Consider the following 26,210-nt stretch of genomic DNA (forward strand, 5'->3'; position numbering starts at 1 on the left):
ATAAATCCTAATTGTATAAACTTTTACCCAGTGCGCTAGGGTGGGCATCAAACTCCCGGATGTCGAATACGGAAAGAATCGTCAGAACATAGACGATGTCTATACAACATAAGAAAAAAACTAAAGAGACTGTACAGATCTAGCCTTGGCTCCAGCAATCCAGTGCTGAGCCTCCGGGTGGTGCTGCTGGTCATTATTTACAGGTGATTGCTGCAGCCAGCGTCTCCAGCGGTTGGGTCCTGTACGTTTGGCCTCACCGCTCAGCGGTGGGAGCCAGGATGCCAGTAGTACGGCGCGTGCCTGCTGCTGCCACTGTGTGCACATAAACAAACATCTTTATCGCTGCAGACTTAGTGCCCGATCATAGAATACTTTTTGGGGGGGGGCAATAGTTAATAAAAATCAATAAAAATCATATGTTGGATGACCCGTTTAATACTATCATTATAAGAGCTGTATACATTTCTATTTAGTGCAGTTTACACTACTGACGATGGTAGACAGAAAAAAAAATATAATAATATACATTTTTTTATTTGCATTTTTTCACAGTATAGCCCATGTTTTTAGTTTGCTATAGGGCCGTATTATTTTTGTGGATAATCTTGCTTAGAAACCATAAAAAAAGGTAGGTACTGCTAGCACATTTTTTATGTGCATTACTAGTTGACGATTAGAGACAAGTGATGTATGGACAATGGAAGAATTAAAGGGATTGTCCACTATTCGTATACCTCTTCTGATTCCACATGTTTCCCCATGTAAAATAATAAAGCCTATACTCACCTCTCATACCAGCACCTGTCCAGTGATGCCATGGTTTGCGCTCCTGGGACTCACGTAACGTTGTGACATCACATGAACCCCATGTCCAATGAGGCTTGGTTTCGGTCTCTCCGCCTTTGGAGCAAACGAGTTAATAAACAGGAAGTGAGTGCTGCGGCTGTCGCTCACTTCCTGTCGATTGCTTGTTTGGTCTGAAGGAGGGAAGACAGAAGCCAGAACTGATTGGATGAGGGGCTTGCGTGATGTCACAATGTCATGTGAGCCCCAGGAGCACAAACCGTGGCACTGCTGGAATGGCGCCGGTACGGGAGGCGAGGATAGGCTTTATTATTTTACCTGGGGGAAACACGTGGAATCAGAATGGGTTGTCCTAGTAGCGGAAAATCCCTTTATGCCGTGTTCACACAAGGCAGATTTGTTCGTTTTTTCACCCCAGTGTTCTGAAAACAAAATAAAAACTCTACATTTTTACAGCGTTTCCAAAGACTTAAGGCCAAAAAAAAATTTTTTCTTGTTTTACTGGGAAGTTAGATCTAAAAATTTTACAATAATATAAATATTTCCTGCTGAATCTCATCCGAGTGTTGCTAGGAAAAAAAAAACAAAAAAACCCATGATGTGCGAGTTTTTCACTTTGCATTATTTTTGGCTGCTAACTTCTCTGATAATACAAATATTTTGGCAAAATTACAGAATGCTAGATCTTTTATTTGCAGACTGTACACGCGGAGGTGATCAAAGCGGAGCTCCACATTAAGTCGGCCATGGTTTAGAGAAAATGAAGCCCGGTAGACGTTGTATGGATGCACATTTCATTGCTGGATGACTCTTCGCGCTCCTTCCTCTGCTGGTTCTGGACGGCAGGCAGCACACGCGGCTTTTTTATAATGGGATTATGATGATAGCGCTGCACAGCACAAGTACAAGCACAGTACAATCGGTTTGTTGCACAAACCTGTCTTTCTCGTTCTGATTCCCCTTATCACTTCCATTGTTGATAACAGCCAGCTCGTCCAGAAGCGATGTCGACTCTTTTGTGAACTTCTCGAATACCTGCAATGCAGAGGCAAAACATTATCCCGTACAATAGAGGAAGAACTTCTATTCGGTTTGGCAGAATGAATACAAATTACACATTACACGCAGACACTCTATAAACGAACAATACTGCCGACAGGAACAAAATGAAGCCTGCCATAGACGCACAAATAATCTACGATAGCGGAATTTAAAGACAATGTATCATGAGAAAATTACCTACTGTCTAAAATTAGGTTTTCATGCTACATACACACATATACATATCTCTCTCTCTCTCTCTATATCTATCTATCTATCTATCTATCTATCTATCTATCTATCTATCTATCTATATATATATATATATATATATATATATATACACACACACACACACGCACACATACACACACATACACATATATATACACACACGCACGTACGCACTGTATTTTTCGGATTATAAGACGCACTTTTCCTCCCAAAACTTTGGGAGAAAAGTGAGGGGTGCGTCATATATTCTGAATGTAGCGCTTACCGGGGTGGTGGAGAGGGGTCGCAAGAGGCCGGGGGAATGCTGAGGCGGCTGTACAGGGGCTGAGGCGGATGTGCGGGATCTCCGGTGGCTGCTGATGTGGCGGCTGTGCGGTGTCTGCAGTGGCTGTGCGGTGTCTGCGCAGGGTCTCCGGCGGCTGCAGCGTCTCTGCGGTGTCTGTGTACCGCCCCGCGGCCGCCGAGCCGCTCGGATCCGTGCTTGTGTACTGCGGGTGGTGGCTCGAGCATCTCACGGACCCGGGGGGTCACGTCGCTCTGCAAGGGGGTTGGCGCTACATGCAGGGATGTGGGGGTGTTTGGGTTTGAGGTGATAGTTCGTGATGCCACCCACGGGTTGTGGTGATCGTGGACACCACCGCTGCGGTGAAGGTACGGGGACTCCCGAGAGCGATGCAATGGCACAGCTAGGTGTTGACCCCTCTGTGGGCAGGGGATGTTGGTCCCAGGGCCCGGTTCGCGAGGGCTGGGTGCAGGGCGCGATGTTGCGGTGCGTGCCTGATGGCACTGGTGTACTCACTCTGACACAAGACACTGGAGTCTCTGGTAAACCAAACGGAGTGATGAACGGGGCCCGCAGCCGGCTGCAGCTTTTCCAGTTAGGGTGGCAATGTCCGCCTTTCTCCTGCACCTGTGTGTGAATCTTGACTCCCGTGCCTGGGCACCGGTAGTCCGCTCCCCGGCGTATAAGTGTTGTAGGAGCCCGTTTGCCCGCAGACGCTGGCCCCTTGGATCTCATGCCTTTGGCGGTGGCACTTATCCGGACTGGTTGGGCTGTTGCCTTCAATCCTGACTTAGGTGGGAATGAATCCCTGAGGTCCAGACCGCAATCAGTTGATTTGACTATGGTGGTGGCTTATAGCCTAGTTCGAGGTCTGAGTACCCGGCCTGGTGCTCCGGTATCCAGTTGGCTCCCTGGTTCGGTTCCGGCGGGCCACTACCCTGCCCGGGGCCCTTACGGTTCCACCGGTCGTTTTCCCGGTCTCCTGCAGGCGGCCACTACCGTCTGCCTCCTTGCCAATGGTGACTGGGCTCCAGTCTTTGGCAGGCCTGAGCACAGGTCTACTTCTGGACACAACCTCCCTTCAACTTCCTTGGACTTGACTCTTCCAGAGCCAGACTACAACTCCCTTTTCCTGTTTTCCCGCCTCAAGGCCTGTGAACTCCTCGATGGGTGGAGCCAACCACCTGGCTCCACCCCCCTGGTGTGGACATCAAACCTGGAGGGTGGTGACAAGGTTTTCGTGTTTGACTGGTGTTACCTAACTGGAAAGGGTGTGATGTTGTGTGTGTGACTACCTGGGACGACCTGAATAGTCCAGGGCGTCACATCTGCACGGGGTCTCCAGCGGCTGGAATAAAGCTGCGGGTCTAGCGGTGAGTACAAATAATGCCACCCGGAGTTGTCAACGTGTGCAGATGGAGCTCTCGGCTCAAGATCTCATCTGCGCAGGCGCCGCCTCCGGCCCACTGATCTCCCTCCAGCGGACTTCAGGAAAAAGGCACCCGGAGGTGGCGCTTGAGCAGATGAGATCTTGGCTTGCCATTGAGTCTAGAGCTCAATCTGCGCTGACTCCAGGCGCCATTTCTTTGAAGCCTTCACTGCGCACAGCCGGTGCAGAAACTGCCCCAGCATGGCAGCCCCAGCCTCTGCCGCAGCCCCAGCACAGCCTACAGTTTCTGGGACACTTGCCTCCTGTGACTCCTCCTCCACCACCACTACTGCCCCTCCGGTAAGACACCACCGGATTACAAGAAGGACCCCATTTTTTATCACATTTTTTTGCTCTGAATTTGGGGTGCGTCTTATAAAATGAAAAATACGGTATATATAGTTATTTTATTTTATTTTTTTAAAATTGTCAATGTTTTCATATTACAATCCTTTTAAAAAAAAAAAAAAATTAAGTCTTGAAATTTTCACACTGGCCATTTTAGACACGTCCTGTTCTTTAAAAATAGTAAAGTCTCACAGCTGGGGGCTGGTATTCTCAGGCTGGGGAGACTCACGTTATTGGGAGCCCCCCAAGACTAAAAATATCAGACAGCAGCCGCCCAAAATTGCCGCATCCATTAGATGCGACAGTCCTGGGACTTTTCCCAGCTCATCACGATTGCCTTGATGTGGTGGCAATCGGGGTAATAAGGAGTTAATGGCAGCAGCCCATAGCTGCCACTAAGTCCTAGCTTAGTGAGGGCAGGCGTCTATGAGACACCCCCTCATCACTAAACTGTAGTGAAAGTAATAAACACAAACACTTAAGAATCCTTTATTTGAAATAAAAGACAAAAAAATACCCTCTTTCACCCCTTTAGTAACCCCTAAAATACCCAGGTCCGACATAATCCACACAACGCATCCAGCTCTGCTACATCTCACAATCACAGAGAGTGGCCATAGAATACGACAGCTCTCTGTGAGAGTCAGGCCGCAAGTGATGTGAGCTGCACGGGATTAGCGGTGACTCTAGCTGTCACCGCACATCAGCTGACGGACGTCACCGCTGATGTCGCGATCACTTCAGCTGCGGCTGGATTTGCAGTAACAGGTGGAGGATTCTCTCTGTATACTCACCTTTCCTCCCTCCACGCAGCTGCACTCATCTTCCTGTCTGTGCCAGCAGCAGCACTGCTGACCTGCGTGGAGCCATGTGTACAGCGATGACGTTATCGCTGTGCTCTCTACACAGATCAGCTGGCCGGCAGACAGGAGGAAATCGCGATGCTGCAGGGAACAGGGACCGGTGAGTATACGATACTTATTCACTGCCCCACACGCTGATGATGGTGCATGGGGGGCAGTGAATACAGCCGCACATGATCACTCCAGGCTGTAGTTGCCTGGGGTGATCACGCGGGCCGGCTCTTTAGTATGCGCGCATCCCCTGCCCATCATCCCGCCCACCTGTCAGCGCCGGCTTCAGCGCTGAGAGATGATGGGCGGGATGATGGACGTGCATATGAAATGAGCGGGCCCACGTGGTCAGGGTAGCACTGCTACAGCCTGCTCATGCCTCTGATAACCCGCTCCACCACCATCGCAGCCGCCTTGACCCGCCCCACCACCACCTCACCGCAGCCATCGGACTATAAGACGCAACCCCCACTTTTCCCCCAAAATGTTTATATATACATATACATATATATATATATATATATAGATATATATATAGATATCTATATATAGATATCTATATATACCGTATATACTGGCGTATAAGACGACTTTTTACCCCCTTAAAATAATGGCTACAGTGGGGGGTCGTCTTATACGCCGGATATACGGGGGGGGGGGGGGGGTGTGTGTATATATACATGTACACTGCAGCGTCCAGGGGAGGTGGGGGCAGCAGCTCTGGAGCACAGGGGAACGCTGCGGGCGGCAGGCTTTGATCTCCTGCACCCGCTCATATAATATGCACAGCCGCTGTCCATCTCCAATGGTGCTGAAATCGCACGCAGTGAGGGGCTGGGGCAGCGGTGCATATTATATGAGCCTGCGCCCCCCTGTGATCGCATATGCCCCCCCTGTGTTAGATTTGGCCCCCAGGCTGCTGCTCATTCTAAAATAAAAAAGCTTTACTTACCCCTGCAGCGTTTCTCCCCGTGTCCCTGCTTCCACTGTGATCAGGCAGAGAGCTCAGCCTGCTGTGCCGATCACATGACCGCACTGAGAACCAGGAAGTAAGGAAGAGAAGCACGGAGGGAGACAGGAGGGAGGACAGCGCTGGAGAAGGTAAGGAAAGAGGGTTTTATTTTACTTTGGGCAGCAGCCTAGGGGCCATATCTGACACAGGGGGACTTGTGCGATCTATATAGGGGCCATGGGCAGCACTATGGGGGCGATATCTGACACAGGGGGACTTGTGCGATCTATATAGGGGCCATGGGCAGCACTATGGGGGCGATATCTAACACAGGGGGACTTGTGCGATCTATAGGGACCATGGGCAGCACTATGGGGGCGATATCTGACACAGGGGGACTTGTGCGATCTATATAGGGGCCATGGGCAGCACTATGGGGGAGATATCTAACACAGGGGGACTTGTGCGATCTATAGGGACCATGGGCAGCACTATGAGGGAGATATCTAACACAGGGGGACTTGTGCGATCTATATAGGGGCCATGGGCAGCACTATGGGGGAGATATCTAACACAGGGGGACTTGTGCGATCTATAGGGACCATGGGCAGCACTATGAGGGAGATATCTAACACAGGGGGACTTGTGCGATCTATATAGGGGCCATGGGCAGCACTATGAGGGAGATATCTAACACAGGGGGACTTGTGCGATCTATAGGGACCATGGGCAGCACTATGGGGGAGATATCTAACACAGGGGGACTTGTGCGATCTATATAGGGGCCATGGGCAGCACTATGAGGGAGATATCTAACACAGGGGGACTTGTGCGATCTATAGGGACCATGGGCAGCACTATGGGGGCGATATCTAACACAGGGGGACTTGTGCGATCTATAGGGACCATGGGCAGCACTATGGGGGCGATATCTAACACAGGGGGACTTGTGCGATCTATATAGGGACCATGGGCAGCACTATGAGGGAGATATCTAACACAGGGGGACTTGTGCGATCTATAGGGACCATGGGCAGCACTATGGGGGAGATATCTAACACAGGGGGACTTGTGCGATCTATAGGGACCATGGGCAGCACTATGAGGGAGATATCTAACACAGGGGGACTTGTGCGATCTATAGGGACCATGGGCAGCACTATGGGGGCGATATCTAACACAGGGGGACTTGTGCGATCTATATAGGGACCATGGGCAGCACTATGGGGGCGATATATAACACAGGGGGACTTGTGCGATCTATATAGGAGCCATGGGCAGCACTATGGGGGCGATATCTAACACAGGGGGACTTGTGCGATCTATAGGGGCCATGGGCAGCAGCATGGGGGCGTTATCTAACACGGGAACGTGTGCAATCCATAGGGGACCATAGGCAGCACAGGGGAACGTGTGCCATCACAAGGGGGCTATATTCAATATAAGGGGGCCATATCCAGATTAAGGGGGCTAATTTTAGGATGGGGGGCTATGAGGGACATATACCCTATATGATTTGTTAGAGGGACACTGGCATTATAAGATGGACCCCATTTAACATTAAAAAAAAAAAATTCTCTTTTCCTTCACCAAATTTGGGGGTGCGTCTTATAATCAGGTGCGTCTTATAAAGCGAAAAATACGGTATATATCATACAGCAGGGGTCGGGAACCTATGGCTCGCGAGCCAGATATGGCTCTTTTGATGGCCGTATCTGGCTCGCAGACAGGGCTCCTACCTGTCTATGGGCAAATGCCGGGGCCCTGGAGAGCCGGGGGGGCCCACTCGGCCTCGTCAGTTCTCCTGTCCCTTGGCCGGGGCCCACTCGCCTTTATAGTTCTGCTGCCCCCGGCCGAGTTCCGGGGACCGCAGTCCTCGGCAGCAATCTGCGGCGCCGTCACTTTAAGGCGCGCAGACATCCTGTTTTGAATTTCATCTGTGGGCGGAGCTACCGCCTTCTCAGTCCCACAGATGAAGGAGGCGAGCTTCTGTCCGGCGCTGTGTGGGCCCCCTCTCCACCGTGACCTAATCGGGTAAATGCCCTCCCCGCCTCCCCATTATGGGCCCCGGTGAGCTGCTTCTAACCCCCCAGATGTATGCCCTGCCAATCCCCCCCCCCCGCCGATGCCGCGGGTGCTGTACCCGCCGAGCCGCGGGTGCAGGCCCCACAGAGCAGCAGAGTTGTGTGTATTTGTCTGTATGTAGCAGAGTTGTATGTGTTTGTCTGTATGTAGCAGAGTTGTATGTGTTTGTCTGTATGTAGAAGAGTTGTGTGTGTTTGTCTGTATGTAGCAGAGTTGTGTGTGTTTGTCTGTATGTAGCAGAGTTGTATGTGTTTGTCTGTATGTAGCAGAGTTGTATGTGTTTGTCTGTATGTAGCAGAGTTGTATGTGTTTGTCTGTATGTAGCAGAGTTGTATGTGTTTGTCTGTATGTAGCAGAGTTGTGTGTGTTTGTCTGTATGTAGCAGAGTTGTGTGTGTTTGTCTGTATGTAGCAGAGTTGTGTGTGTTTGTCTGTATGTAGCAGAGTTGTGTGTTTGTCTGTATGTAGCAGAGTTGTGTGTGTTTGTCTGTATGTAGCAGAGTTGTATGTGTTTGTCTGTATGTAGCAGAGTTGTATGTGTTTGTCTGTATGTAGCAGAGTTGTGTGTGTGTGTTTGTCTGTATGTAGCAGAGTTGTGTGTGTTTGTCTGTATGTAGCAGAGTTGTGTGTGTTTGTCTGTATGTAGCAGAGTTGTGTGTGTGTGTTTGTCTGTATGTAGCAGAGTTGTGTGTGTTTGTCTGTATGTAGCAGAGTTGTGTGTGTTTGTCTGTATGTAGCAGAGTTGTGTGTGTTTGTCTGTTTGTAGCAGAGTTGTGTGTGTTTGTCTGTTTGTAGCAGAGTTGTGTGTGTCTGTTTGTAGCAGAGTGTAGTACCATTGTTTCAGTCCAGTTGTGGCTTTATACAGCAGGGAGGAGCATTCCTTGCTGTACTAAGTGAACATTGGAGCGATTGATCTGTCAATGGCCCTTTAAAAACATATTGTACGGCTCTCGCGGAATTAAAATTAACATGTTGCAATCAAAGCAGACTTTTTTTCATTTGGGAGCGGGGTAGTCTTATACAGTGAGTATATCCCAAATTCTATATTTTTAGGGCAGAAGTTGGGGGTCGTCTTATACGCCCAGTCGTCTTATACGCCGGCATATACGGTATATATTTTTTTTTTTTATTTTCTATTTTTTCTTTTTTTTTTTTTAAATACTGCATTTAACAAAAATGATTTTAACTGTCATTTTCTGATGATACATCCCCTTTAAAACAATAGTGATAAATACATGACAGAGGTATGCATGTCATTTTTATTCCTGCTTTTTACTTACTAGTCTTTTATTCAACCAATCCATATGATCATAAGTAAGGCTTCCCCCGAATTCTTCTGTGAGCTGGGACGGTTCGATGTACCTTGTCAACTTATTCCCGGATACCAGGATAACCTAGAAAAATCAGAGTAAACGTGACAAATGAGGCATTATATTGTCTGATAGAAGGGATGTAGGAACACACATTACAGAATAAGGATACATGTAATACTCAAAGTCATGAGAGCAAAGAAAAAGTCTCTTTACCCTTCAAGGTTTGATTTAGCAGAAGCCATAAAAAGTAAGTAGGAGGTTACATTTACAGTTCATGTTCACGTCTATATAATAGAACGGAGGTGCCTTATTATACCATGCATGTCAGTTCCCTCCTGTCCCCCAACCCAGCATCATACCTGTATGCCCAAGATCCCTCCGTAACTAGCCCTGTATAACGCTATTCACTAATATGAATGTTTAAAAAAGCATTTATAAAGAGCGCTGTTCCTACGCTAATTAAGGCCTTGACTAGTCGAAGGAGTGTTTCCCCGGAGTAGTCGGCCCTCGTTCCATGTTATCACGCCCCTGTGGACGTAAACACATGATCTCCAGGAGCCAGCGTCATCGGAGCTTCTGGAAATCTTGTGCATGGCTCATTTCGGTAGCATCAGTGCGCCTCTGCCGTGTACACCACCCGGCTTTAGAGGCACACTGCGCATGATCGGGGAAAAACAGCTTCTGCACTTCCGATCATGTGCAGTGCGTCTCTCTGAAGCCGGGACCAGGATGCATACACCCGGTTCAGAGGTGCATTGACACTGGCAAAATAAAAATCTTGCTCATGCACGCAGCTTAAGAGCTGCGATGACACTGCCTCTTGAAAATCAAGTTACTGTCACGCTAGACACGAGGAACTACCAAGCGAACAGCAAAAGGGGACGGGAATCAATGTGTGTCTAGGTAAGGAATGATGGTGACCCCAATCAAACCTTCCGCTGGGTCCTGGGGTCCCTCGCCGCCCTACATAGGTTCCACACCTATGTGCCAAGCTGGATACCTGTCCCTAGGCTGACCCTGATCTAGGCCTTACGTAGGGTGTGGATGGGATAAGCTCTGGTCAACCCAATTAGGCACTAAAGAGCACACAGGGATAACAAACCAGGGAAAAATCACAAACAACTGATCTCTAGTTGTCTCAGGGAGAGAAACTGCAATAACCACCTACATTCTCCTGATGTATGCAAGCCGCCTGCTTGCACTGTAGAGCTGATAAAGATGTAATTGTAACCAATATCACCAGCACTGAGTAATAGGAAGTGAAGGTATATATAGACAAGGAAAGTACTGATGAACAGCAGCTGACAGGCAGAACAATGAACTAGGGTCTTAAAGGGAAAGGAATGAAAACCAAGTAGAAATGATAGAAGGTCAGAAAGCAGTTTGTGCAGCTAAATGCTATGGCCTTCTAAAGCCGGACACTACAGGACCCGTGACGGCTATCACGCCCACAGAAGTGTGATAACATGGAAACAGGGCGGACTAGTCTGGGGGAAACAACGCCCCTTCGACTAGTCAAAGGCCTAATTAGCATAGGAACAACGCATGTTTTAAATCCTTTTTTTAAACATTGATTTTAGTAAATAGCATTATAGAGGGCTGGTTAGGCAGGGAATTGTGCCATACACATGTGAATGCTGTTGGGTTGGAAGGAATAGCGGTGCCTGATAGGTTCCCATTAAGTTATATGTCAAGAAAATCGAGGCATATTCCATAGCATGATATTATAGAAATATTTTCCCATATCAGCAAGTTTTTACAAACTTTTGTGTAGAACTATGTTAAATGGGTTCTCTAGTCATATTACATTGATCACCGATCCTTAACATATATAATCAATATCAGATGGTTGGTGGTCCGGCACGCAGCACTCCCACCGATCAGCTTTTATTAGCAGGCAGTGGCCAGATGGAAACATTCAATGGAGCTGAACAGCACAGTTCTGTTTATTGTGTAACAGCCGCTGCCGAGTGCTGCAGATCAACTTCCATTTTCTTGAAGGGTAGATCATCAATATCAAAATGACTGGAGAACTCCTTTAAAGCGAAAAACGTCTCATTAGAACACAAGATGATTTCCCATAGTAATTTGTGGGGCTCGGGTGTTGCCTCAGTTTTCCACGGTGAAGCCCTAAGCAATTTGTGGTGCTCAGGTGTTGCCTCAGTTTTCCACGGTGAAGCCCTAAGCAATTTGTGGTGCTCAGGTGTTGCCTCAGTTTTCAACGGTGAAGCCCTAAGCAATTTGTGGGGCTCAGGTGTTGCCTCAGTTTTCAACGGTGAAGCCCTAAGCAATTTGTGGGGCTCAGGTGTTGCCTCAGTTTTCCACGGTGAAGCCCTAAGCAATTTGTGGGGCTCAGGTGTTGCCTCAGTTTTCAACGGTGAAGCCCTTAGTAATTCGTGGGGCTCAGGTGTTGCCTCAGTTTTCCATGGTGAAGCCCTTAGTAATATGTGGGGCTGAGGTGTTGCCTCAGTTTTCCATGGTAAAGCCCTTAGTAATATGTGGGGCTGAGGTGTTGCCTCAGTTTTCCATGGTGAAGCCCTTAGTAATATGTGGGGCTGAGGTGTTGCCTCAGTTTGCCATGGTGAAGCCCTTAGTAATTTGTGTAGCTCAGGTGTTCCCTAAGTTTTCCATGGTGAAGCCCTTAGCAGTTTGTGGGATCAGGCGTTACCTCAGTTTTCCATGGTGAAGCCCCAAATGTGGTGAGATTCTCCTCTCAGAGATGCTACCTGTGAGAGGCGGAGGTAATTCTATATTGTAACTGAAAGATTAATGTAGTCTTCTACTTAGGTCTGAAGAATACAAAGTGTAGAAATTTAAGCGATTTCACAAGGTCAGTAGTTATTTCTGCTTTTGGATCCATCTAGATATGACAAATCCTTTTGACTGCAAATCCAATTTTTAGCTGGATCAAAATTCGTAATCTGCACAAGTTTTTTTTTTGTCAGGCCAAAAAATGGATAGCAACTGGATCCTTCTTTTTTTTAAGGGAACCTGTCAGCAGATTTGGGGCCTATAAGCTGCAGCCACCACCAGTGAGCTCTTATATACAGCATTCTAACATGCTGTATATAAGAGCCCAGGCCGCTGTGTAGAACCTAAAAATCACTTTATAATACTTACCTAAATGGTTGCTGCGGTGGAGTTGGGCCATGTGGGCGTCTCCATTCTTCAGTGCCGGCGCCTCCTCTTTCGGCCATCTTTGTCCTCCTTCTGAAGCCTGTGTGCATTACGCATCCTAAGTCATACACACTCGCCGGTCCTGCGCATGCGCACTACAATACTTTGATCTGCCCTGCTCAGGGCAGATCAAAGTGCGCCTGTGCAGGACCTCAATGCCGGCGAGTGTCGATGACGTAGGACGCGTCATGCACTGCGACTTCAGAAGAAGGACGACAAGGATGGCCGAAATATGAGGCGACGGCACCGGAGAACGGAGACACCCATTTGACCCAACTCCACCGCAGCGCCCGTTTAGGTGAGTATTATAAAGTCATTTGTACGCTCTACACAGCGGCCTGGGCTCTTATATACAACATGTTAGAATGCTGTATACAAGAGCCCAGTGGTGGTGGCCCCAAATCTGATGACCAGTTCCCTTTAATATATGGGAACTTTATTATTACAAAGTCATTTTTATTTCATCCATAAATAGATCCATTTTTTTTTAAGCACCGCGAATACCCAAAACGTGGAGTGGTTGAAAGACACCTTTAGTAAAAATGGATGTTACAAATGTAACAATAACAGATGTAAAATGGATACCAAAGTAAGCATTCGATTTTCCTCTGTTGCTAATGGATCCAGATTTTCTTTCTTTATGCTGGTTCTGTTACAAACTGATGGTAACTGGTAATGTGAATCAGAGCCTAATTTGCTTGTTTTGTTGGCTCTCTGATGAATAAAATATAATTGAACAATCGAATCACCTAATTTTTTAAAAAATTCACCAAATACAAATGTGGTAAAAATCAATTTTTATTTTAATATAAATTTAATATAATTTTAATATAAATTACTAATCCATATTAATGTGTGTGAATCAGCGAGCAAATCCAAGTCAGACAAAATGTTCCTCACCTCCTATATATAGAATGTGGATATAGATCAGCCATTTAATAAAATGTCTGTGTTGTTTTTAACAGCCCAACAAAGGACACAAATACAATTGCTTCTAAAGTGTTAATATGCAAAGGGAGGACATATCGCCCTGGCCAAAAACTAGTGCTCTACCAGGATACAGCTAAACCCCCACTAAAGTGGAAGCGTCACAGGTGCAGGAGGGGAGAATCACACACACCTCCATGGAATGGAGGGGGCGATTGCTAGATGATAAAACTGCACACTAGTGGCTTGCATAGACCGCTGTTCACACATGCAGATAACACAGTCACAAACCCGCAGCCTATTAGGTGGCGCCCATATTATTAGATCAGTCGGGCTGCCAAGCCGTACCACACTGTGTATCATACACAGACAGACACTCTACAATGCAAGGCCCAACAGAAAGGGGCCTGGCTGTATCCTGTCCAAAAAAAAATGAGGTTTTTGTTGGTATTTATGGCCATAAAAACGTAAGCCTACAACCCTCGTCACGGAACCTCATGCTTGTAGGTCCCTACACTAAATATAAACATAGCAACAAAAAGAGGAAAATATCCTCCAAAAATTAAAAATTAATAATTTTTGGAGGATATTTTCCTCTTTTTGTTCTGTGACGCGGGGTGTAGGCTTACGTTTTTATGGCCATAAATACCAACAAAAACCTCATTTTTTTTTGGACGGGATACAGCCAGGCCCCTTTCTGTTGGGCCTTACACTGTAGACTGTCTGTCCATGCATGATACACAGTGGGGTACGGCTTGGCAGCCCGCCTGATCTGATAGTATGGGCGCCACCTAATAGGCTGCGGGTTTGTGACTGTGTTATCTGCAAATGTGAACAGCGCTCTATGCAAGCCACTAGTGTGCAGTTTTACCATCTAGCAATCGCCCTCCTCCATTCCATGGAGGTGTGTGTGTGTGTGTGTGTGTGTGTGTGTGATTCGCCCCTCCTGCACCTGTGACGCTTCCACTTTAGTGGGGGTTTAGCTGTATCCTGCTAGAGTACTCGTTTTTGGCCAGGGCGATGTACACACTGCAGCCCATCTTGCTGAAAGGGAGGACATAGCTGCTTCTAAATTTTTAATCTGCTATAGGGAGGGAAACAAAGCTGCTTATAAAGGGTTCATTTGACTCTCTTGTTATATAAACGCCCAAGGAGAAGCTATGATAGAAAAAGCAGCTGAGGTAAAAATTTGTTCTTCTCCTCCCTCTACTAAACAGTAATCCATAAAAAACAGGAGATACGAGTATATATGCAATAGAAATATTTTTATTAATATGAAAGAGACATACGCAACATAGCATAGAATATTAAAAACAACTACCAATAATCAAGGGGGGCACATGATATAAGATGTATAAATTTTCATCAGGGGTTGTCCATGTATAGACCAGACTCAGGACAGATGAAAAAAGTAATGTAATAGAGCTGAGCCTGGGTGTTCAGTCCATATATATCTGTCTCTAATAGTCGTGAAAGAGGTAAGGCCACAATGTACATATAATCTAGTGCAGAAAGAAATTTTCAATAATGCACTTGGCCCATATAAGTCTATCACCAATAGCCGTGGCAAGAGTAAGGCCAGTCAATTAGAGATATAGGGACATAACACAAAAACAAGATTGTACACAAACTCAGTTAATACATGTTAGTTGCTGAGAATCATACCTATTTTAACAGGCACAATAATAGACAGGGAGCTATAGAAATTAGCAAAGTTATGTCTATGTAACTGTCACTAGTAGCCGTGGGAGAGGTAAGGCCAGTTGCAAACCGTATTGAAAAAGACCAAAAAAGTGCCGCAGCCAGAGTACCCAGTCAAAATGAAAATAAATGTCAAAGTCATAAAGTGCAAGTGCATATAACTATGCCGGAATCCAAAGGGACTCATGTGCAACAGATTGCGGTCTCATACAATACAGTGCAATACTACAAGGACAACACCAAATACATAATCAGTTATAAAGTGCACATACCCACAAGGAACAGGATCACCACCAACGCACGTTTCGCGAAGGTACTATTGCTTTCTCAAGGAGGAAACCCTCACCCTAGACTGTCTGTCCGTGCATGATACACAGTGGGGTACGGCTTGGCAGCCCGCCTGATCTGATAGTATGGGCGCCACCTAATAGGCTGCGGGTTTGTGACTGTGTTATCTGCAAATGTGAACAGCGCTCTATGCAAGCCACTAGTGTGCAGTTTTACCATCTAGCAATCGCCCTCCTCCATTCCATGGAGGTGTGTGTGTGTGATTCGCCCCTCCTGCACCTGTGACGCTTCCACTTTAGTGGGGGTTTAGCTGTATCCTGCTAGAGTACTAGTTTTTGGCCAGGGTGATGTACACACTGCAGCCCATCTTGCTGAAAGGGAGGACATAGCTGCTTCTAAATTTTTAATCTGCTATAGGGAGGGAAACAAAGCTGCTTATAAAGGGTTCATTTGACTCTCTTGTTATATAAACGCCCAAGGAGAAGCTATGATAGAAAAAGCAGCTGAGGTAAAAATTTGTTCTTCTCCTCCCTCTACTAAACAGTAATCCATGTAACATAGCTTTAAATATCAATACATAAAGCATGAAGACAGCAGCAGAGACTTACATGTTGCACACAGTATTACCTAATTCCATCAAGTGGGATCTCCCAGGCTGGAAGTCTCACACAGATGCTAAGAGTTTGAAAAGCTCAAGTTCAGCCAACCTACACCTCCCTCTTTTTAAAGAGCCAGAGATTAAATTGCTTTTTTTCTAGTTTTATATATGAGAAATGGTTTTATTACAGTCTCCTTTTACTTCATGAAGATTTTATAAGGTGATAGGTTGTCTTTACAGAGTCCCTCTATTAAAAAGGTTTATTGAGGTCAATTGGCAAACAGCACCAGCACCCTTAAAAAATTTTACGCATTGCTCAAAAACAGACATTACAGGGAATAACAGCGGTAACACCATCCATTGAAGTCGGACTGTATAAGCCATATTACAAATATAAAGGTTTTCAGCCCTTCCAAAAACAAGTTTGCCAGAAAGAAGAATGGTCAACAGTTCTTAAAGCTTTAATGTCACTTTCCTGTTAAGATTTGTTAAAGACCATTTACGAACTTGAAGGGTTTTTCCCATCTACAAAATCTTATTGTAACGTCTCCAACAGAGTCGACTTCTGCTTCAATCACCAGACGATGACGCGTCACCACTGTGGGCAGCGTTGGGGACAAGGGAGCAGTCAGTGGCTCTGCTGGGTGCAAGCTCTGCTCATCTATTAGGCTGGGTTTCACTAGGACCTGCAGTACAACTAGTTGACTGTGGTGGTGGTGTGTGCCTTCCGGCTGAGTAGTTACCTTTCAGCAGGTGCCAAATATAGTCCTGTAATTCCCTGCTAGACTCTAGTTCCTTGCTGTTTGTTTGTATTCCCATATATTGACCTTAGCTTGACTACCTGACCACTCTTCCGCCTTCCGTTCCTCTACTTCGCTGCCAACCCCGGTTTTGACCCTTAGCTTGTTTGACTGACCACCCTTCCACCTTCCATTTCTGTACTTCGCTGCTAGTTCCGGTTTTGACCCTTAGCTTGTTTGCCCGACCACTCTTCTGCCTGCCGTTCCTGTACTTTGCTGCTAGCTCTGGTTTTGACCCTTCGCTTGTTTGCCCGACCACTCTTCTGCCTGCCGTTTCTGTACTTTGCTGCTAGTTACGGTTTTGACCCTTACCTTGATATCTGACCACTCTCCCGCCTGACGATTTTTGTCCCTGTTCTACCTTCTGGATTTGACCCTGCCTGGTTACTGCTCTTCTCAGGACTGCAGTCTTCCGCGGGCAGCGATTACTTGGGCCCTGTCGTAATTCCAAATCCCTGTATATGGGTTAAAGCAGACCTGGGCAAGGGGTGGCCCGCCTACTCTCTGTGACCGGCCCGCCCGTCTTCAGCCGGTGCAGTGGAGTCGGGCTGCAGCGTGCCGAGCAGGGAGAGATCCTGCAGGTCCGCACAGTAAGTGCAGGCAGCGGAACGCAGGAGTCTCTCCTCTGTTCCCTGCCAGCACTGTCAGTGACACACGCGCGCGCTCTGACGTTGTCAGTACTGCGCTGTGTGTGTCATTTCAAAAGTTCCCGCCCGGCAGGAGAAGGAGCAGCACAGCGGGGGCCTTCACGGAGAGAAGCAGCGGCGGGGGCCTTTTGCAGAACAGCATCAGCGCAGCCAGGGCCCGTATAAGAGAAGGAGCAGCTCAGCGGGGGGCCTGTACGGAGGTGCCTGAGGACGGGGAAAAAAACAAGGGAGAGGTAAGTAGTGACTAATAAGCTGAGGAGGGGACAATGGGGGAGGGGGGGGGTGACTAATACTGGGGGTGTAGTGGTGTAGTTTTACAGGTGTAGTATATGGTGTTGTGTATATAGTGGTGTAGTACATGGGGTCAGGGGCGTAACGACCGCAGTCGCAGAGGTCGCCACTGCGACCGGGCCAGCAGGGTTATAGGGGCCCGGCAGCCGCTCTGCAGAGCCGGCTGCCGGGCCCCTATGTGTAGTGCCGCTGTGTAGTGGCCGACAATGCAACCGTCAGGGGAGCCCAGTGTCAGTAGAGGGGCCTCTGACCTGGAGAGGCCCACCAGCCGTTTCTGAGCGGCAGGAGTGCTCCTGACCTGCACAGCAGACAGAATAATTCATCCTGCAGGACCTGCGATGACGTCACGCCCATGTGACTGTGTGGGAGGAGACACAGGATGCCGGGCAGAAAGCAAAGATACTGAATCCTGAAGGAGATGTGGACACATGATGACTGGTAATGAGAAAAGAGGTGACATGAGGGGGAGGGGGTTGCAGGGTGAGTGGCATATGAGGGAAGATGGAGTTGCAGGGTGAGTGGCATATGAGGGCTACAGACTGACACAAGGATGTGAAGGGGTGCAGAGTGTTTGAGAGTGGTAAGTTGGGGTACAGGCAGGGTGAGATATGTGGGCAGGGTGTGTGACATATCGGGGTGTAGTGTGTGTGATCTGGGGGGTGCAGGCTGTATGGGGAGCAGGGTGTGAGAGATATGGGGGTGCAGGTTGTATGGGGAGCAGGGTGTGTGACATATGGGGGTGTAGTGTGTGTGATATGGGGGTGCAGGCTGTATGGGGAGTAGGGTGTGTGACATATGGGGGTGTAGTGTATTACAGGTGTGCTATATGGAAGTGCAGTATATTACAGGTGTGCTATATGGAGGTGTTGTATATAGTGGTGTAGTATATGGGGGTATAGTGATGTAGTATATTACAGGTGTACTATATGGAAGCGTAGTATATTACAGGTGTACTATATGGAGGTGTAGTATATTACACGTGTGCTATATGGAGGTGTAGTATATTACAGGTGTGCTATATGGAGGTGTAGTATATTACAGGTGTACTATATGGGGGTGTAGTATATTACAGGTGTACTATATGGAGGTGTAGTATATTACAGGTGTGCTATATAGAGGTGTAGTATATTACAGGTGTACTATATGGGGGTGTACTATATTACAGGTGTAGTATATGGGGTGTAGTGATGTAGTATATTACAGGTGTATATAGGGGTGTAGTGATGTAGTATATTACAGGTGTACTATATGGAGGTGTAGTATATTACAGGTGTACTATATGGAGGTGTAGTATATTACAGGTGTGCTATATGGAGGTGTAGTATATTACAGGTGTACTATATGGGGGTGTACTATATTACAGGTGTAGTATATGGGGTGTAGTGATGTAGTATATTACAGTTGTAGTATATAGGGGTGTAATGATGTAGTATATCGCAGGTGTACTATATAGTGGTGTAGTATAATACAGGTGTATATGGGGGTGTAGTATATTACAGGTATATGGAGGGGGTGTAGTATAATGCAGGTGTAGTATATGGGGGTGTAGTGATGTAGTTTATTACAGGTGTAGTATATGGAGGGGGTGTAGTAATGTAGTATATTGGGTAGAACTGAGTTAATTATATTAGTCCGGCCCTCTAAACCAATCCCAATTTCTCATGCGGTCCCATGGGAAAATTAATTGCCCACCCCTGGGTTAAAGGGTTGCAGGGTCTGGGTTCCTGTTTTGTGGGTGGTTGCCTCTATTCACCTGTTTCACTGATCCTGAGTCCATGGTTCTAGGCAGGCATCACACCTATCCCAATATGTAGTAGGTGTGATAATAATAATAATAAATATTAGCATATAGCTCCAATTAAAAATGTAGTATAGTTCTCTTGATTAGCTTAGGGATCCATGGTTATGACCACTCATAGTAACAGTTAGTTGCTCGAGGTTGTAACCACGGATACCCAAGCTGCAATGCCCTGCACATAAGGTAAGCAACATAGCTAATCAGGAGAACTATACTATATTTCTTATTGGAGTTTTTTTTTTCCCGTGATGACATGAAAGCAAATAAAAAAAATACGATATATAACTTGGCAAACTGCACAGTAAAAAGTGTACAAGTTAAAATGTGACCTATAAAAGGGTATTATGTGATTTGCACATCTTTGTAAACTCATATATTGAATGTCATAATGCATAAATATTTCAGTTTTACAAATCTCTGTCTGTCAGCCATAGAATTTGATTAAAACCACAATATTGGATATGGATGAAAAGCCAATCCCTTCATTCGCAAAATATCATCTAAATTTAAATTAATTTCATACTTCCACGGGCCGCTAGGTTTTACTTCTGAGGCTGTCCGGAACGGATAGTCTTTTAACCATGAAGAAAAATTTACATGATCGATCAAGAGATACAAATCATAAGTGAAACAATTGGCCAAAGTAAGAAATCAACAAAATTAGCCAAAATCCACGGCATCCGTCTGCAGCAGATCACAGAATTAGCAAGGCGAAAGTCCGGGTGGATGAAAATGTCACACATTGCTTCATGGATATCCCCGGCCCTCCGCCTTATGATAAAAGAAAGTAGATTTTCATAATATTACATCGGTTTTCTCTTAGGCCTGTTTCACACGTCAGTGAAAAAAACAGAAGTTTTTCACTGACGTGTAAAAAACACATATGTCCCTCCGTGTACCGTGATTCACGGCACACGTGTGTTCTGCATGTGCAATCCGTGCTCAGTGATAGCACATGGAGATAAACTCACCTGTCCCAGCTCCTGCTGTCCGTGGTGCTAAAGTCTCCCGGATGCTGCCTAAGGGCCGCCGCTTTGTCACCTCTGCGGCTACTTCCAGGTCGGCTGTGTCATGCATAAATGCATATGCATGACAGGAAATGCAATGCTCATCACTAGTACTTCAAGACTCAAAACTTGTTCTCTTAAGAGCAGCAGTCACAGACTGGACATAGAACTGCTCACTCCTGAATCACACTGCGTCTCAATGTATTCCATGAGATGCATCTTGACTTTGTGCAGTCTCAGTGTATGCTATGTGACGCTATGTCAGCCCATCTTTCTATGCCTCCTGCTTGTGAGGAGTTTCTCCTGCCCCTCCTTGTAATAGCTAAGAGAGAAACCCAGTGCAGCTGCTTTTCATAAGATACACCATAGGTTCCATAGACGGCACTCACAGACGATAAACACCAGGGATGCTCAACCTTTTCTAGTCCAAGAGTCACAATGTTGGAACCAATACTATAGCCTGCAATAAATCTTAAAGGTGAAGTAGTTATGGAAAAATCTCAAGTATATTCCATAAATGTATGATCGGTGGCCAGTTCCCTTGCCAGAACCCCAAGTCTCCTTCTCCCTGTTTACACTCCAGGAAGACGGGAGACCATGCATACATGCAGCTCACTGTATTGTACTAATAGTGAACTTATCAGCTGACTCATGCTACCCGAAATCTAGGCAGCATGACCAGCTTGCTGCAACGTATCAGAGAAACACGCGATCTGTACATGTGAAACTCACGGGAATGAGGGCACCTGCTCAAGATGTTGGGTGTAGGGGCAAGTCACAGGGAAGAGTGACCGGTAAGTCACAAATGGGAGGCCGGCGGCGAAAGGAGAAAGAGGGATGAAAAAGAGGAGAGCTGTAAGTTGAAGACAAGCCCTTGTAAGCTCAATTGCATATATACTGTATATACGGCTGGACTTCTAGAAAACGGAGGCACTGTATTTTAAAGAGACCCTGACAGCTGGTACATGCTCCGATCGATAAGCAGGCAGTGGCTGGTCAACTCAAATGCTGCGGTGTGTCACAAAAAAACACATACTTTAACAGCCGCTGGAGACTAGTTGGACAGGTGGGTCTTCGGCAGCTTCTCACCACCTGCTGCCCTTCATTAACCGGTCTCTGCTTATATGCGTATAAAGGTAAAGACCTGTCAATCCAGTGCAGTGGGTGGGAAGAAGCCATCGGGGCTTGTCCAAAGTCTCCACCGTGGTTCGGCCTTTAAAGTACAGTGGAACCTTGGATTAAGAGTAACTTGGTTTGAGAGCGTTTTGCAAGACAAGCAAAGCTTTTTACAAATGTGTAACTTGGTTTAAGAGCAATGATTTGCAATAAGAGCAAATCCTCACCGTGTACACTTCCGGTTCTGTCCTTTCACCACGCTCTGACCCGCTCTGGAGGTAACGTTCTGTACATACGGTATATACTGTATACAGTATACCATTGTACAGTATATACCGTACTATATAGCATGTCTATCAATTTGCATTTGTGGATACAGTATTGTACTTTCTTATTGATAACCAGTGCAGCACATTGCTTATACTGTATCTCGCACACCAACAAATCTATTGGAAGCTAGTTTGCAGTTTAATTTGTTTTATGTTTTTTATTATACAGTATTTTGTATTAGTATACTGTAATTTTATATGAATACATATATATTTTATACATATATACATTATTTTGTATTACTGTAATAAGTTTGTATAAATACAGTAAATATTTTTGGGTTCTGGAACGAATTGTCTGTGTTTCAATTATTTCCTATGGGAAAATTCGCTTTGATATAAGAGTAACTTGGTTTCAGAGCCAATTATGCTGTAATCCAAGGTTCCACTGTAGAATTTTCTCTGCACTGCAGCGTTTCAGGATCAAACATACCTGGCCACGTGGCTGATAATTGTTGACCATTGATCACAGCATGGATCAGCCCTTCCCTTTAATACACATTTATGGGGACACCATTAAGATTGCAGATCCTTTACACAGATGACGAGGGTTTAGGATCTAAAAACTTGCTGGCCGGTTCCCTTTAAAGCATACGGGATCGGTCCTATAGATGCGGAGGATAGGGTGGGCACATGGGAAATGAAACTTTCTGCTTTCTCGAGAGCCATTATAATGGTCCTGTACGGAGCAGAGTACAGGAAACACAGGCAGGGAATGGCTTGTTCAATGAAACAATGACTGTGAGACTCCGGTAGATTCGGAACAATGAAAACCTGTGTCACCGTGCGGCACGGAAGCGTAAGTCACACATCCCCAAAGGAATTACTGCAAAGCACAATGGAGGAGCCTTTATTTAATTACATTTCTAAGTCATGCAGCCTCCTTTTATTACTTTATATCCTGCCACCAATGATTCACTGTGATAAGCGTCATACATGGCACTCCATGGAGTCTTAATATTGCTCAGTAAAGACGATTTACCCTCTATATGTCCCCGGTAACAGGAGCATAGTGGGGAATATTATATTAAAATACAGTGGAACCTTGGATTACGAACATTCCGGGAATGTGCTCTTAAACCAAGTTACTCTTATATCAAAGCGAATTTTCCCATAGGAAACAATTGAAACACAGACAATTCGTTCCACAATCCAAAAATATTTATTGTATTTATACAAACTTATTACAGTAATACAATATAATGTGCTGTATTCATATAATGTTATTATAGTACACAAATACAAAATACTGTACAGTAAAAACATATAAACAATAAAATTGTTGGTGTGCGGGCGGTACAGTATAAGCAATGGGCTGCACTGGTTATCAATAAGAAAGTACAATACTGTATCCACAAATGCAAATTAATAGGCATGCTATATAGTATATACTGTACAATGGTATACAGTATATATGTACAGAAATTTACCTCCTGAGCGGGTCAGAGCGCGGTGAAAAGGTTAAAACCGGTAGTGGTGCACAGTGAGTATTTGCTCTTCTTGCAAAGCATTGACTTAAACCAAGTTACAAATTTTTAAAAAGCTTAGCTTGTCTTGCAAAACAAACGCTCTCAAACCAAGTTACTCTTAATCCAAGGTTCCACTGTATATGTAAATGGCGCTTCTGTTACTGATGCAATGAGCGGTCACTGCCCGTCTCTTGTGGGCGATCAAACATACACAGGTTTATGGTCTGTGTGTTTGCACCGCTGGCTTTGTTTGCAGTGATTAGCTGTAATATAACTGTGATCCTTTAGAAAACATGGGCCACGCATCAGATGAGCAACAACCGCTCTGGGGAATTTATTGCCAATTTCTGCACTTTGCTGCGAGCACAAAAAAAAAAAAAAGAAAAAAAAAATAGTAGTGTACGTGTCTACATAACCAAACTAAAGAGGCGGAAATTACAATCAGGTTTAGGTATGAAAATGGGTAAGGAAGAGGAGTCAAGAAAATAAATGTATATATGAGCTATTGGTGACGATAATAAAATAAGATCTTCTGGAAAAATGCTTGCGTTTCCCATTGACTTCTATTATACTCGGTACACGAGTCGAGCCCGTCCAAGTGTCTACCCCTTTCACACATCAGTTTTTTTGGCATCAGGCACAAACCGGCGAATAGCAGATAAAACGAATCCGGCATCGGATCTGTTTTATTCCCCCATAGACTTGTATTAGTGCCGGATGGCCTTACGTTGCATGTGGCGTCCGTTGCATCCGGCGAAATTTCTTTGTCCGGCTGCCGGAAAGGACGCAGCATGCAACGTTTTATGACAACGGCAAAAAAACGGACCAAGTCGGATCTGGTGCCGTCCGGCATGTTGTATAATGGAAGCCTATGGGCGTCAGATCCGTCGTCATCCGGCATATGACGGAATCCAACGACGGATCTGTTTTTTTAAACTGAGCATGCTCATTATCACAACGGATCCGTCAAAAAACGGAAGGAACGCATGGGAAAAACGGATACGTTTTTTCGCCGGATCCGTCACATCAGGTTTTTTTTTGCCAGATTGTGCCTGATGTAAAAAAAACTGATGTGTGAAAGAGGCCTAACTGCTCATTACAAGTACTGAGCACTAGAAATGAGTGCTGCAATTTTGATAAGTTCGGTTTGGGACCTGGACTTGAACTGAACCCCAATGGAAGTCACTAACTGAGTATTTCAGACTTCGCCCATATGCAGCCAGTCATAAACAGATCACTTTTGGGGGCAGGGTTTTCCCCCATTTTTTTGTGTACACACTACATCCAATCACGTTGTTGTTGCCCCCAGTGTGAGCCGATAAAACACTGCAAGCGGCTCGCAATGGGCCGAGCACAGTGTACCATCAGCTGTAATTTGTGGGTAAAAGTAAATAAAGTATTCCTGTAGCACCACCACAGGGAAGACTAAGCATTACACAATGCCAATATAAATCATAGACTGGCGATGTATCGTACGACACGTCAATTTCTCCAGAGAGGGAGAAGCTCTTTTAAACCGCTCTCTTAGGTCAAAAGATCCAGAACAGAGGATCCAACACTTACCATATTTTCCGGCGTATAAGACGACTTTTTAACCACTGAAAAATCTTCTCAAAAGTCGGAGGCCGTCTTATACGCCCGGTGTCATCTTATACAGGCGGTGCACGGTGCCATCTTATACAGGCGGTGCACGGTGCCATCTTATACAGGCGGTGCACGGTGCCATCTTATACAGGCGGTGTACGGTGCCATCTTATACAGGCGGTGCACGGTGCCATCTTATACAGGCGGTGTACGGTGCCATCATGGCTTTTACACACAATAAAATATATTCTCACCTCTCCTCCGTTCCCACGGTGCCTCCAGCTGTTTCCTGCAGTCCGCAGGCACACATACTCCTCCCTGATAGCGTCCGATACACAGAGCGGCTGCTGCAGAATGCAGTCATGGCTTTACTGCAGCTGAATGCTTTACGGCGCCACAAAGCATTCAGTTGCAGTAAAGCGCTGACAGCAGTGTTTGTGTATTGGATCATGGAGGAGTCTATGTGCCTGCGGTCCACAAGAAACATTCCTCCAAGATTGCGTCCAATACACAGGGCCACTGCTGCTGTCAGTGCTTTACTGCAGATGAATGCTTTGTGGCGCCGTAAAGCATTCAACTGTAGTAAAGCCATGATGACATCCTGCAGTGGCGGCTCTGTGCACGGACGCTATCACGGTGGGGTCTATGTGCCTGCGGACTGCAAGGAGGCACCACGGGAACAAAGGACAGGTGAGAATATCTTTTATTATGTGTAAACTATGGCATAATAGGGGACAAGGGGGGAACCAGCAGGAGGTCATTATTAAACAATGGGCATATTACTGCAGGAGCCATTACTAAACAATGGGGACATCACTGCAGGGGATATTACTAAACAATAGGGACATTAGGGCAGGAGCCTTTACTAAACAATGGGGACATCACTGCAGGGGACATTACTAAACAATGGGGACAGTACCGCAGGATACATTACTAAACAATGGAGACATTACTGCAGGGGACATTACTAAACAATGGGGACATTACTGCAGGGGACATTACTAAACAATGGGGACATTACTGCAGGGGACATTACTAAACAATGGGGACATTACTGCAGGGGACATTACTGCAGGGGACATTACTAAACAATGGGGACATTACTGCAGGGGGCATTACTAAACAATGGAGACATT

At 46.0% G+C, this 26,210-nt stretch overlaps 1 protein-coding gene across 1 annotated transcript in view; it reads right to left on the bottom strand.

The window, feature by feature from the left end:
• The window catches only part of SESTD1 (SEC14 and spectrin domain containing 1), a 228,432-nt gene that overhangs the window by 78,599 nt on the left and 123,623 nt on the right, over positions 1-26,210 (bottom strand). The window contains exons 6-7 of the mRNA XM_075317402.1: positions 9,310-9,423; positions 1,742-1,839 (exon numbers count right to left, since the gene is read on the bottom strand). Coding sequence (XP_075173517.1) covers positions 1,742-1,839; positions 9,310-9,423 — 212 coding nt within the window. The remainder of the gene's footprint in view (positions 1-1,741; positions 1,840-9,309; positions 9,424-26,210) is intronic.

Source organism: Anomaloglossus baeobatrachus, chromosome 7, assembly GCF_048569485.1.
Source record: "Anomaloglossus baeobatrachus isolate aAnoBae1 chromosome 7, aAnoBae1.hap1, whole genome shotgun sequence".
Taxonomy (NCBI): Eukaryota; Metazoa; Chordata; class Amphibia; order Anura; family Aromobatidae; genus Anomaloglossus; species Anomaloglossus baeobatrachus.